This window comes from Rhinopithecus roxellana, chromosome 6 (genome assembly GCF_007565055.1).
Source record: "Rhinopithecus roxellana isolate Shanxi Qingling chromosome 6, ASM756505v1, whole genome shotgun sequence".
NCBI lineage: Eukaryota > Metazoa > Chordata > Mammalia > Primates > Cercopithecidae > Rhinopithecus > Rhinopithecus roxellana.
Window position 1 is genome coordinate 123,696,554 of NC_044554.1, and position 13,645 is coordinate 123,710,198.

Here is a 13,645-nt window from a genome sequence, read left to right on the forward strand (position 1 = left end):
CCCAGCTACTCGGGAGGCTGAGGCAGGAGAATGGCGTAAACCCGGGAGGTGGAGTTTGCAGTGAGCTGAGATCTGGCCACTGCACTCCAGCCTGGGTGACAGAGCGAGACTCCTTCTCAAAAAAAAAAAAAAAAAAAAAAAAGAAAGTTGCAGGACCAGAGAGGTGGCAACCTTGTGAGAAGGCATTGCTTAGGGTGGGGTGCGACGCAACCTAAAAAAAGTAGACATCCCTTTGAAAGAGACTTGATAGTGAATGCAAAGAAGAAATAAAGTGGTGAAAAGTAAGGATCTCATAGAAAGTTAAAAAAGAAAATAACAAGTGGAAGACATATCAACTTGTAAAAAAGTCATCATTTATTAAAGGCATTGTACTTCCATTCACCCTCAGAAGAGTGCTCTCGAACTAAGCAACCTAGCAAGCTGCCGAAACCCCTCATAATTTATCATAGGAATGCTTGTTGTTGCTGATCCTGGAAAATCCAAGACACTTTAGAATGAACAGAAAGTCAGGCAACATTTACGTACAACTAGTGTAAGAAAAAGAAAGTGAAACTCAGTTGTTTAATTTGATGAAAATAGTCCTAAAATATGCAACAGAGAAAAATGTTGATGTAACATTCAAACATAAAGTCTGTAATCGTTAACAAGCACTGGCAGATAGATACATATTTGGATATATGTATATATACATATATTTTTAAAATAAGTATAAGATTACACATATATAGTGATAACAAATATATATTCCAATGAAAGCAATATCTTTTCCTCTCAATAGCATATGCAAATTGATCTTACATTAAGTCACAAAGAAAATCTCAATAACAACTCTAATGTAGAAATAATGTAAGATCATTTATTCATAAATTATTTATGTATAATTTTTATATAAGATGATTTTATGTATAAATGTTATATATAAATGATTTTATACATGAAAGTAATGTAGAAAACTTCTTTGATAGTTCAATAAAAAGAAAAATACAGCAAATACTAAAAACATAATGGTAAAAGTTGCAGTTCACTGCGAATACATCTAACAATGTTATGTATGAGTATAGATTCAATACACTTAAAATATAACTGACGAAATCTAGCAATGCATTTAAAAAATAATATACAAATGGGTGGTACCTTTCAAATTCAAGAATGGTATAATATCAGAAGAACTTTTACATATTTTTCCACAGATTATCTTATAAAAACTCTGATCATTTTGATTTCTTTTACAGATAGATCATTATTGATGTAAATAAATGCAACTGATTTTTGATGTTGATTTTGTATCCTGCCACTTTACTAATTCAATCATTGGTTCTAACAATTTTTGTGGCATTTTAAGGATTTTCTACACAGAGGATCATATCATCTGCAAACAAAGATAATTTTACTTTCTTTCCCATTTGGATGACTTCTATTTATTTTTCTTATCTGATTGTCTTTGCTAGTATTTCCAGCAATTTTAATAGAACTGTCAAATAGAAGTGCAAAGGGTAGGCATCTTTTTACCTTGCCTTGTACCGTATCTTAGAGGAAAACCTTTCCATCTTTTAGCATTAAATAACAGGTAAGATACAGTTACAAATGCATGTATAGGTTAAGGAGCCTGGGCTTTAAAGGTAGTGTCAACATACAATTTCTATTGCATATGCCTTAAGAGATATGAATATAAAAATCAGATTAGGCTACAAAAAGAGAAAAATTGATCCATGGTCATTAAAACTTCAAATAAAATTATGTTGCCAGTTGGCTTTTTATAAATGGCTTTAGTTATGTTGAGGAAATTTTCTTCTATATGTATTTTGTTGAGAGTTTGTATCATGAAAAGATGTTGAACTTTGTTAAGTATTTTTCTGCATCTATTGAGATAATTGTATAGCTTTTATGTTTCATTCCCTGAATATAGTGTATTATATTAATTTGTGTATGTTGGCACAGGTACATATAAAGACAATAAAGGATTTTTATTACTATAAATGCAGTTAGTAAATCTATTAATGAAGGCAAGAACAACAAAGTTGGAGGCATCACACGTTCTTATTTCAAATTATACTACAAAGCAATAGTAATCAAAACAGTATGGTATTGGCATGAAACACACACATAGACCAATGGAACAGAATAGACAGCCCAGAAATAAACCCAAGCACATGTGATCAACTAATTTCCAACAAGGCCACCAAGAAGAAATGATGAAGAAAGATTAGTTTTTTTCAATAAATGGAGTTGAGAAAACTGGATATCCATACACCAGAATCAACTCAAAATGGATTAAATACCTAAACATAAGGCCAGAAACAAACAAACAAAAAACTCCTAGAAGAAAACATAGGGGAAAATCTTGTTGATATTGAACTTGGCAATAATTTCCTGGATATCAACCCAAAAGATTAAACAACAAAAGCAAAAACAAATAGGTGGTGCTACATCAGACTAAAAGGTTTTTGCACAGCAAAGGAAGCAATTAACAAAATGAAAAGTAAGCCTACAGATGGAAGAAAATATTTGTGAAACATACACCTCATGGGGTTAATATTCAAAATATGTAACAATTCAAATCTACAGTAAAAACGAAAACCAAATAACCTAGTAAAAAATGAACAAAAGAGCTAAACAGACATTTTTCCAAAGAAGACATAAAAATAGCCAACAAGTATATTAAAATGTGCTTAACATCATTAACTACTGAGGGAAATGCAACTCAAAACCACTATAAGATATCAATTCTGCTGTGCAGAAGCTCTTTAGCACTATTCATAACAGCAAAGACATGGAATCAACCTAAATGCCCATCAGTGATAGACTGGATAAAGAAAATGTAGTACATATACACCATGGAATACCATGCAGCCATAAAAAAGGATGAGATCATGTCCTTTCCAGGGATGTGGATGAAGCTGGAGGCCATTATGCCTAGCAAACTAATACAGAAACAGAAACTCAAACACCGCATGTTCTCACTTACAAGTGGGAGATAAATGATGAGAATGCATAGACACATAGCGGGAACAACACATACTGGGACCTTTTGGAGGGTGTAGGGCGGGAGGAAAGGGAGGATCAGGAAAAATAACTAATGGATGCTAGGTTTAATACCTGGGTGATGAAGTAATCTGTACAACAAACCCCCATGACACAAGTTTACCCATGCAACAAACCTGCGTTTGTACCCCCGGACTTTAAAAAAATTTTGTAATTAAAAAATAACAATAAACAAAGATATCACTTTATGCTTGTTACGATGGCTATTATGAAAAAGTCAAGAGGTGTTTGGAAGGGTGTGAAGAAACGGGAACCCTTGTATACTGTTGGGAATTTAAATTGGTACAGACATAGTAGAAAATAATATGGATGTTCCTCAAAAAAATGAAAATACAACCACCATATGACCGAGAAATATCTCTTCTGGGTATATACACAAAAGAAATAAAGTCAGTACTTCAAAAACATATCTACACCACCATGTTCACTGCATTATTCACAACAGCCAAGATAGGAAAACAATCTAAGTGCCCATCCATGAGTAAGTGGATAAAGAAGTTGTGAGATATGTATACACACAGGCATACACTTATACATATACACATACACATGTATACATACAGTAAAATATTATTCAGTCTTACAAAAGGAGATACTGCTATTTGCAACAACAAGTATGAATCTAGAGGATACTATACTAAGTGAAATAAGCCAGATACAGAAAGAAAAATACTGCACAATCTCACTTATGTGTGGAATGAAAAAGAAAAAAAGTTGAATATATAGAAACAGTAGAGTAGTGGTTACCAGGGACAGGGAAGGGGAGAAAAACGAGACAATGTTGATTGAAGGGTACTGACAGTGTAGTTATGTTAAGATAAACAAGTCTACAGATCTAATATCAGCAGGAGGACTATAGTTATTAATACTGCATGTTGAGAATTTGTTCAAGAGTAGATTTTAGGTGCTCTTACCAAAAAGTAAAGATAGAAAAAAGCAACTAGCAACTACAGAACTTGATGGATATGTTAAAGTTGCTTACCTGTAGTAGTCATTTCACTACAAATATGTATATCAATATACCATTTTGTACACCCTAAATTTACATAACCAAAAATGTTCAACTTTTATATAATCTTGGAAATACCAAATAAAACAAGGATAAACTAAAATACCATTTAATTAAAGTGAAGTGATTTATTAATATTTTTCTGTTTATGCCTAATGTATTGGCCTTTTTCATGAATTTTTATTTGGGGATAGATTGATATCATTTGTAATACACTTTCTCAGTGTATACTAAGGACATTAAAATGTGTATACATCTTTACTAAGTTATTTCTACCTTAAGAGAACAGAAATGGAGTTATTCATCACTTGGTGGTAAAATTCTGCATTGCTTTTATTTTTATCCTTATGTATTTAATTTTCTATACAGTATACAATTAGTTTAATAATATATTTTGAAATAAAAAATAACATTAATTTTACATGAAAGACTCAGATATCCTAAGAATAAAACTTCAAGGAAAATAATTAAATACTGCAGTAGTACAACTAGGAAGTTGCTCTAGGTTTAGGCAAGCCCATAGGAGAAATGATTAAACCTGCTTCAGGTTGGGCAAGGAATACTTCATCAACAAGGAGAAGATTCAACTTGCTAAATAGTTGCAAGGAGGGAATGATACTTTTTTCAAAGAAAGAAACTTATGGTAAAGCTTAAAAAAAGTGTTCCTTAATGTCCGAAGTAAAGTGTACATCCTAATCGTCTGGAGTTGTTGTTTAAAATGTGCATCTTTGAGCGCCAGCTCAAACCCACTAAGTAAAAACCCCTGGGCACAGGGCATAAAAGCCTGCTGTGTACCTGGCTCTAAAGATGGTTCTCATGCACAAAATTTCAGAACCACATTGCAGAAAAGTAAAGCAGTATGACATGCTTTGGAAACTTCAGATAATTTAGTGCAACTGTATTATAGGTTACAGATAATGAGAGATGGATCTGGAAAAGAATGTTATGGTACATGCAAAGGAATTATTAAATGACGCACAAGGGGCTTGGACAGCATGTGAAGATTCCAGAGGAAACCACTGAAGAGTTTTAAGCAAAGGAGTAAACTGATCATATTTTTTTCTTTCCAGGATTACCCTGGCATCAGTGTAGATGACTGGATATGAGGCAGACACAGATTGGAAGAAAAACTCCAGAGTGTTTTAATTTTTCCGGCATAAGAAGAGGATTAGGAAAGGCTTACTTAGGTATAATTGGTGAACAATTGATTATGTGGATGAAGGGAGAAGAAATAATTTTGGATGATTCTGATACCCATGTTTGCCTGCTTCCATATCTAAGTTTATAACAATATATAGGGACAAAGGACATTTTAAATCTACAACTCTGTACTTTTCTACTTTTCCTTATTTTTATCACAGGACCTAAATTTTACTGGAAACCTGAAGCTTGTAAAGATAAGTTCCTGCCACTACAATCAAGTCCATCAGGTCATAAGAAGGCTGATGAAGGATGAAGAGACATCCTTCTCACGCTGATTATTTTAGGTCAGATCCTTGGGGACACCCTAGAGATTTATCTCTGGATGCACCAGAGCTAAAATGTCTACAGACATTATTACAATATATGGACAGACACTCCATAGGATATTCTCTGACTGGATAAGATTATTAGCTAAAAGCCTAACAGGACTGTTGGGGGAGACAGCATGCACACTTGAGGGTGCTGTGATCCAGGCAATTTGGAGGCCTCCATTGCCGTTTCTATGGTTAAATATTGTGACAATGTGTGTGCAGAGGGGACACATCAGTGGTAGTCCAGGATAATTTAAAAAATACTGTCTTATTAAAAGCCATCCCATTCCTATTTTGACTTTTTGTGTCACAGAATGAGACATTCCTTTTAATTAGGCTATCTGTGAAACCACAGCTACGACTTGCCTTCACAATGATTGTGGTAAGAAGGAATTTCCCTTTGACTGCAGAATGTCCTGTGACCACTTTATATATTTCTTAATTAAACTAACACTGCAGAGGTAATAGGGCATTAGAATAATTTCATCCAAAATATCTACTTCCTATCCATGTTGATCAAAGAGATGTAAATGTAGGCTGAGTTGGATCCATGATCCCTTAAGGGCTTTGGCTACATGGGAGATAAAGGGAGAAAATACCAAATCCAGCTTCCCTTTGGGGTTTCTAGGAGCCCCCAGAATCCTTAAAGGCTCTGACTCACTCACTTTGCATCCCCATAACACACATGAGATCCTATTCCTATAATTATTCCCACCAAAAACAGTCATAAATTCAGGCCTTAACCAACCTTTTAATGGCATGCTGCTTTTTGTCATTGCTATCTATTATCTTTTTTCTTAAAGCACTACCTCTGCTCCGCTGTTTTTTCAAAAAAAAATTTATTGACTTGTATGGAGAAACCAGGGTATTTGTCCTGTAGAGTGTCCAACATTAAGGATTTACTTTCCTTGGTTTCTTATAATTTGTTCCTATATCCCCAGTATTTCCCTACAATCTGGCAATATGATAGTGAGATCTAGAGGCTTGACTATCTTTGGGTTGACTGTATTTTATTTCTCCAAGAATACTTGATGGGGAGGGTCCACTTATTATTGTATCATATCAGGAAGCAAATAATGTCTATGACTAAACTATTATGGATGTCAGAAGGATCTGTGAGTTCAGAGACATTAGCCTGATTTCCCATGAGACTGTCCCCTTTCATACAATGGTTTCAGCACCCAATGATGATGGTTACCTATATTCATACTTTCGTTAGGGGTATTTTCTAACATTTTAATACATATATTAGGTGGAATTATATCAATGACATCCATATACTATTTTCCCTGTGGTACAGTTTTTAAAAATAAACAAAAAAAAGGATAAATGCTTTATTCTTTCTGTTAATTCATCAGTTTTCAAATTAATGAGATAATGTCCTAGAAACCTCCAAAAGGTACAAAGGAGGTGAGTGTGTGTGTGTGTATAATCATAAATTCAGATTTCTATGTATTTATATACATTGTGGTCATTATTTGTTTTGATGGTCATATTGTCTCATTGTAGGCTAGTGGGAGCTCCTTAATATTACTCTTCTGTTTTTGTGACATGATTCATTAGTCTTTGATAGCTTCCTTGATTACTGGAGTAAGATGGCCCAAGCTTATCTTACATATTTCCTGCCCCAGACCTAGATTCAGCTCTTCTCCTAAGAGCACTGGTTATTTTTAGTGGGTAAGAGTATGGAGAGACCACAGTCTGGATGGTAATTGTAACTACTACTACTGAGTTGTCATTACTTCAAGGACTTTTCAATGGAAAAGTGGGAAATACAGATTTTTTGATAGAGAAAATCAGTTATTAATTTATATGACTATTTCTAACTCCAATTTAAGTCAAAGATTTTTACTTAATTTCTTTCATTGTATACTTGTATCTCATTTTCTCTTAACGCTGAAAATCCTGACTTCTAAAGAAATGTAATTACTTGTTTTCTTACAGCATAGTATTCTAGATACAATAGGTTCAAAATAACACCAGTATTACTATTAACAATGAGACTACTAAATGCATCTTCAGAGTGCACTAAAATCTCAGAATTCACTGCAATATAATTCATCCATGTAATAAAAAACCACTTGTAACTCCAAAACTATTCAAATAAAAAGTAATAATAAATTTTAAAATGCATTTTGAGATGTCTTCAGAATTTTTTGACCTTTATATTTCCCAAATGATATTCTCATATTAATTTTTGAAGTCATTGAAAATAAGTATATATCCTTTGTGCAGTTATGCCACTATTTGGTATTCAGTTGGGTTTGAATGTTTAAAGAAATGCTTTTTCTTTTTTATTTAATTTTGATTATGAATTATGTCAAATACTTACATGGTCCAAGATCAAAACCATATAACAGGTATATTTACATAAATATTATCTCCACAACTGTCCACCCCTCTGTTCCCTCCATCCCTTTACAGGTAAACATTTTTAATATCTTTAGTATCTTCTGTGATGTTTGTATATATGTTTATTCATGCTGTTCTAGGCCCTGTATTTCTTATGTATCCTGGGAGTTCAAAGATATGCATATATAGATATTTTGCTAACTCCTCATCCATAAAATCTTCAACCAGTCCCCAATTGATGAGTACCTGGTTTGCTTCTAGTTTTCAGCATCATTCAAAGTTCTCAGGCATATACCTATTTGTCAAAATAACTGGGATAAATTTTTAAATGAAAGATTGTTCAAGCAAAAGGTAAATGCATTTGTAATTCTGCCAAATAAGGGGTATACTTTTAAATATCTTAATCTTGCCATGAAAATGTAAGAATTTTGAAAAATTGTTTTATTATATTACAGAGAAAGAAAAAACCTGTTTCATTGGAATGACCATATTTAATCAATGATAATTTACTGGTTAAATTTAAATTATTAAATTTATGCATGGTCTATATAAATAAACACCTTAAACAGTACAAACATTTGAAAAACTTTACTTTCCTTGGTTTTTTATAACTTTAGTGGTCTCCAACCCACTATGTCTTAGGAAATAATGTAACACCAGGAAAACCCTTCCATCTATCTATATGTAAACACAAATATATACATGTGAGTGGGGATTGGTAGATAAATAGATAGAAATTGTTTTCCCAGAGGAGAACATTTCTGGCTTTAATAAACTGATCAGCTTTTTAAATCAGTCAAGAAAGTTATGATCTTTTAAATAAATCCCCTTATTCACTCACTGTACTGCAATCTAACACAATAAAATGGGAGTAATATTTTTAAAGTGTTGGTAAATCTGCGACTTCATCTTCTTGGGCCTAAAAGTATAATCCAACTTTTAAAGCAAAATGAGTTTTATTTGCTAGTCCTTTATATTTTCAAATATCTTGAAAAACACATGATTATGTTGTCTTACTGTTGTTTCAGTTATTATCCTCTTCTGAAATCAGGACTACAACCCCAAGAAATGAGTGAGTCATATTTGCTTTTATATCTTATGCATTGCAAGAATTCAGTCTCACAAACAGTTGAACCATAAATTAAAAATGGTAGACTCACATTTGAATAGCAGCTAGTTATGTATAAAAAATATATAAATTTTTTAAAAAGTGACTTGTATCAATAAAAACTGGTGAATAAATCACTAATGATTTGTTTCCTCATGCTGTCATATTATTCTTCAGATATAACCATAAAGGCAAATAAGCATTCACAAGATGACATATTAAGAATGTTTAAAATTGCTTCTTCCGAATTTTCCGGATTCTACTGGCAAAGCGAAGCTTTGGCATCTTCTTTTTCCTTCTCAAAGCTACAATCAATAAAACAACAATGAAAATCATACATCTCCAGTCTGTAGGCTCACTATAAATCACTATTTCTGACACAGTTATTGAGCTCACTTCATCTTGTTTTTAAGGACTGTGAAGTCAAAACTCATTATACGCTCAGTTAATAATATTTTACCTTTAAGATATGAAAATATGGCTACTGTCTACTGCAGCTAGCCAGTAAAAGCATTTTGACAAAACTGATTAACACTGTGGAGATACTTATGTAGAAATAGTCTAGAAATGGCAATTTGCTATTAGTAAAATGGATAAATAAAAATACAATTTTGCTGATAAGTTATTTATAAAGTTTATCTAAAGGTAGAATAAGAAAACATTCACTACCTTTTGCACATGCATGTCTGCAATCCTCCCTGCTAACAAAGTTATTGTCATTCCCTCCACAGCCAGTATAGGTGAAAGCATCACAGGTTTTGTATCTTGGATTAAAATAATAGCGAGTCACATTGGCAGAGCACAGTCCCTCATCTTTTGGACTGTAGCAAAATGATGGACCTTTATAAAAAAGAGAAGAAAATTAGAAATGTTATAATACCAGAATTTTTAAAGTATGGTGATTATTGAAGTGACTGAAGAAAATCTAATCCCATAGAAGCCTCAGTCTGAATCCAAAATATCATACTAAACCTTTAAAAAGATGTGCTTCAAATTGCAGGTAAGCTTACATGCTATATTTTGGTAATTCTAAATTTTTGTAAACTGGATAGAATTTCTTCTGAAGCTACATCTTTGTATCCTTTAAATGTAAAAAGAAGTTAAACCCAAATACCAGATATGGTTAGGTAAAACTGGGGTAAGTTTCAAGGACAATATGTGGCATGATTTGGTACATTTTGTCATGTTGGTAGTTTTGCTTTAATGTTTTTAACAGCTCTCATTCCATTATTAATCAAGAATATATGCATACTAATTTCCAGGTAACCACTGGAGCAAAACATTTATATCTACACAAACAAGAGAACATCCACAGCAACCATCACCACATTAACTCAAGAGTTTGCATATTCAACACAGTATAGCCATAAAGCTTTATCAAATTCTCTGCCAAATCAAGTTTTCCTTGTTTGTTGAACTTTTCAAAAATCTCTGTGTCTGGGGGAAATCTCTGTATTGTCTCCCTCTGCAAATATTAACTACTTCTCAAGAGACCATCATTTCAATGATTCAGGTGTGGTGGTGGGAGAGGTAACAAATGGATAGGACAGAAAAGTGCAGAGATGTTTGTGCTGCAATTTGCAATTACTAAAGAATACAGAAATCTAACTGAAAACTTTATAAATTTTCAAGTTTCACCATCTTAATTCTGCATATATGCCACTATCTCACATGTATAACTGATTCTGTACAAATCTGAGGTCATAACATTCATTAATGAATACTTTAATCTTTTATGTGTAAATTGAGTAGATGAGACATAGTTCTAAAGAAACAATTCAGGGCCAGGCGCGGTGGCTCACACCTGTAATCCCAGCACTTTGGGAGGCCGAAGCAGGCAGATCACAAGGTCAAGAGATCGATATCATCCTGGCTAACACGGTGACACCCCCTCTCTACTAAAAATACAAAAAAAAAGAAAGAAAGAAAGAAAGAAAGAAAGAAAGAAAGAAAGAAAGAAAGAAAGAAAGAAAGAAAGAGAGAGAGAGAGAGAGAGAGAGAGAGAGAGAGAGAGAGAGAGAGAAAAAGAAAGAAAGAGAGAGAAAGAAATATAGCCAGGCATGGTGGTGGGCATCTGTATGTAGTTCCAGCTACTCAGGAGGCTGAGGCAGGAGATCACTTGAACCCGGAAGGCACAGGTTGTAGAGAGTCGAGATTGTGCCACTGCACTCCAGCCTGGGCGAAAGAGCGAGACTCCGTCTCAAAAACAACAACAACAACAACAAATCAGAAGAAGCAGAAAGCAAAAATTTGAATCATGGCTTTGTCACTTTCCAGTCCTAAGAGTTTGAAAAGTCATTAACTTGTCAAGTAATGTGAAATCATGAGAATGCACACCATGTTAATTTCGCATCAAATTGAGTTTTTTCCACCCAAATGTCTTTTTAGAAAAGTGAAATAGAAGTACCATAAAAATCGTATTTACTTTTCTTTGGTGCACAGAAGCCCATACAAGTAACTTCATCTGGAAACCTGTTCTCAATCCGGTTCCGGTGACACCCACCAGACGAGAATTTTTCACATGTCATGGAACTTAGATTAAAGAAATACTTTTCTGTGGACCCCTCACACTGGTCGTCCACGCTCACTTGCAGCCGGCAAACTTTGGGAACTTCTAGGAAAAAGAGTAATAGAACAATGTTAGGCAAAGTAGCCTTCTTATTACTTTCAAAACTTCACTGTATATTCAGCAACATTTTATGGGGGTAGAGAAGTCGTATTAGTGTTGGGAAAGTAAATCCCCAGAATACTCCCATGAATCCAGATATTTACTTTTTTCTTTCTTTTTTCTAACAGTGTATTCAGAGCTGACTCAGCTGTGATGTATCTTTCAAGTTCCGTAGAAAGACACTGTTTTCTCTGGGTGTTCTCTGATTGTACATATGCAGTTAATCAAAGCTTATTCACATGAATATGCATTTTCCCCTGGCTCAGTTCCTTGAATCGCAAAGCCCCATGTTCTCTTACAGGCCTTAACAGATATAATCTAAAAATTAAAAATAAAGTAAAATATAACAGTATTATGAATCTCCACCATATCCCGCAACTAATCCAACATATGTTTGGGTATCGGGACAAAAGTAGAGTTATATAATGAGCTAAGTCACACTTTAATAATAAAATCCACTAAAAGTATTTCAGATTGATGGATAATCGACAGGAGGAAATGATGTACTGTAGAAGAGATAAAAATCATAGGTTTGGAACTAAAGAAAAACACAGAGAAGCACTTATGTTGCACCTAACACGTTATTCTCTTGCATTTATTATACCCTATGGTGAAGGAACAAATCTTTCCCTGAGTCCGCATAGGCACTGAATTATGATCAATGTCAGCTGGGAGACAGAAAATGTATTAGTGGTTGTAAATTCGTGATTATTTTTGAGAAACTGAAAACCATGAGGTTTGCTTAACACTTGAGAAAACCCAGGCTACAGCTTCCTGTAGAAACCGAGACGTGGGAAACTGGCGAAGTTGCTACCAGCCGCCGGCGCAAGGAGCGCAGGAGTCCTGGGTGCGCCCGGGGCACTTACTTTCTATCCGCCAGCAAGCCTCGTCGCAGGCCTCCCAGGTGTAGAAATTGTTGGCGTTGCCCTCGCAGCCCCCGTACAAGAACTGGCGGCAGCTCTGCGTGTACCTGTCGTAGTAGTAACGGGGAAGTAGGGCCCGGCAGGGTCCGTAGTCTAGGGGCAGGAGACAGATCTCCGCGTTATTTCCTGAAGAAGGGGAAGAAGGAGAGCAAAAGACAGGAAAAGTGGTCAGGCGTAGCTCCTAGGAGGAAGGAGAATCCCGGGGAGTTCTGTCCCCTTCCTAGCGGAGGGGCCTCTGCAGAGAAAGTGCAAACTTGGGAGCGAGTCCCGCCTTCCCGCGGAGCTCGCGGCAGGGACCTGAAGAAAGCGAGGCTTGGAGGGCGGGTGCACGGGGCCCCATGGCCCGCTGCGCTCTCTCCGCCAGTTGGGGAGAGAGGCTCCCGGAGCAGCCAGATACCTGTTGGCTCCTGAGTCGCATCGCCCAGTGCAGCCTCCGTCAGGAGCAGCAGCAGAATCGACAGCCCCAGGGGGCGAGCGGGGTCCATGGTGCAGGGGGTCCAGTGGCCCGCCGGGCAAGGCGTCCGAGAAAGCGCCTGGCGGGAGGAGGTGCGCGGCGTTCTGCTCCAGGCGGCCCGGGTGCCCGCTTTATGCCGGGCGAGCGTCCGGCCGACCCCCTCCAGGGCGGAGCCTGAGGGGTGGCTGATTCATGCACTGGGGCTGTCACCCCGCCGCCCCCGCACTACAAGCTGTGTAAGAGGGAGAGGAATTCCCCGCCAAGTTGAAAAGTTGAACCTGCCTCCCAAACTTTCTCCTGTAGTCCAGACGGGGACGCCCTGAAGGAGGGTTTGTGTCAGTGATGGGAAATCGGTAAGCTAGACGGGAATGACCTGCTGGTGACTGTGCTGTAAAGAAGCCTGAATCCACTTCTTGAAGGCATGAAGTCCAGGTATTTGAAGGACTGGTGGAGAGAAAGTGCGGAATTCTTGGGTCAGAGCGGAGCGGGATTCGTTGCAATAGACCTTCGGATTAGATTAGAAACGTAAATAAGTGTATATTTATACTTATACACACAGATGTCAACCGAGTTCG

General features: G+C 36.0%; 1 protein-coding gene across 1 annotated transcript; it reads right to left on the minus strand.

The window, feature by feature from the left end:
* Nucleotides 1–8,490: 8,490 nt before the first annotated feature.
* On the minus strand, nucleotides 8,491–13,327 carry TFPI2 (tissue factor pathway inhibitor 2). The gene is made up of 5 exons (XM_010389526.2): nucleotides 13,014–13,327; nucleotides 12,560–12,742; nucleotides 11,451–11,639; nucleotides 9,695–9,865; nucleotides 8,491–9,330 (listed from the first exon to the last, which is right to left on the minus strand). Exons 1-5 carry the CDS (start codon nucleotides 13,099–13,101, stop codon nucleotides 9,254–9,256), a joined length of 708 nt encoding a protein of 235 aa, XP_010387828.1. The 5' UTR covers nucleotides 13,102–13,327; the 3' UTR covers nucleotides 8,491–9,253.
* Between the last annotated feature and the right edge of the window lie 318 nt (nucleotides 13,328–13,645).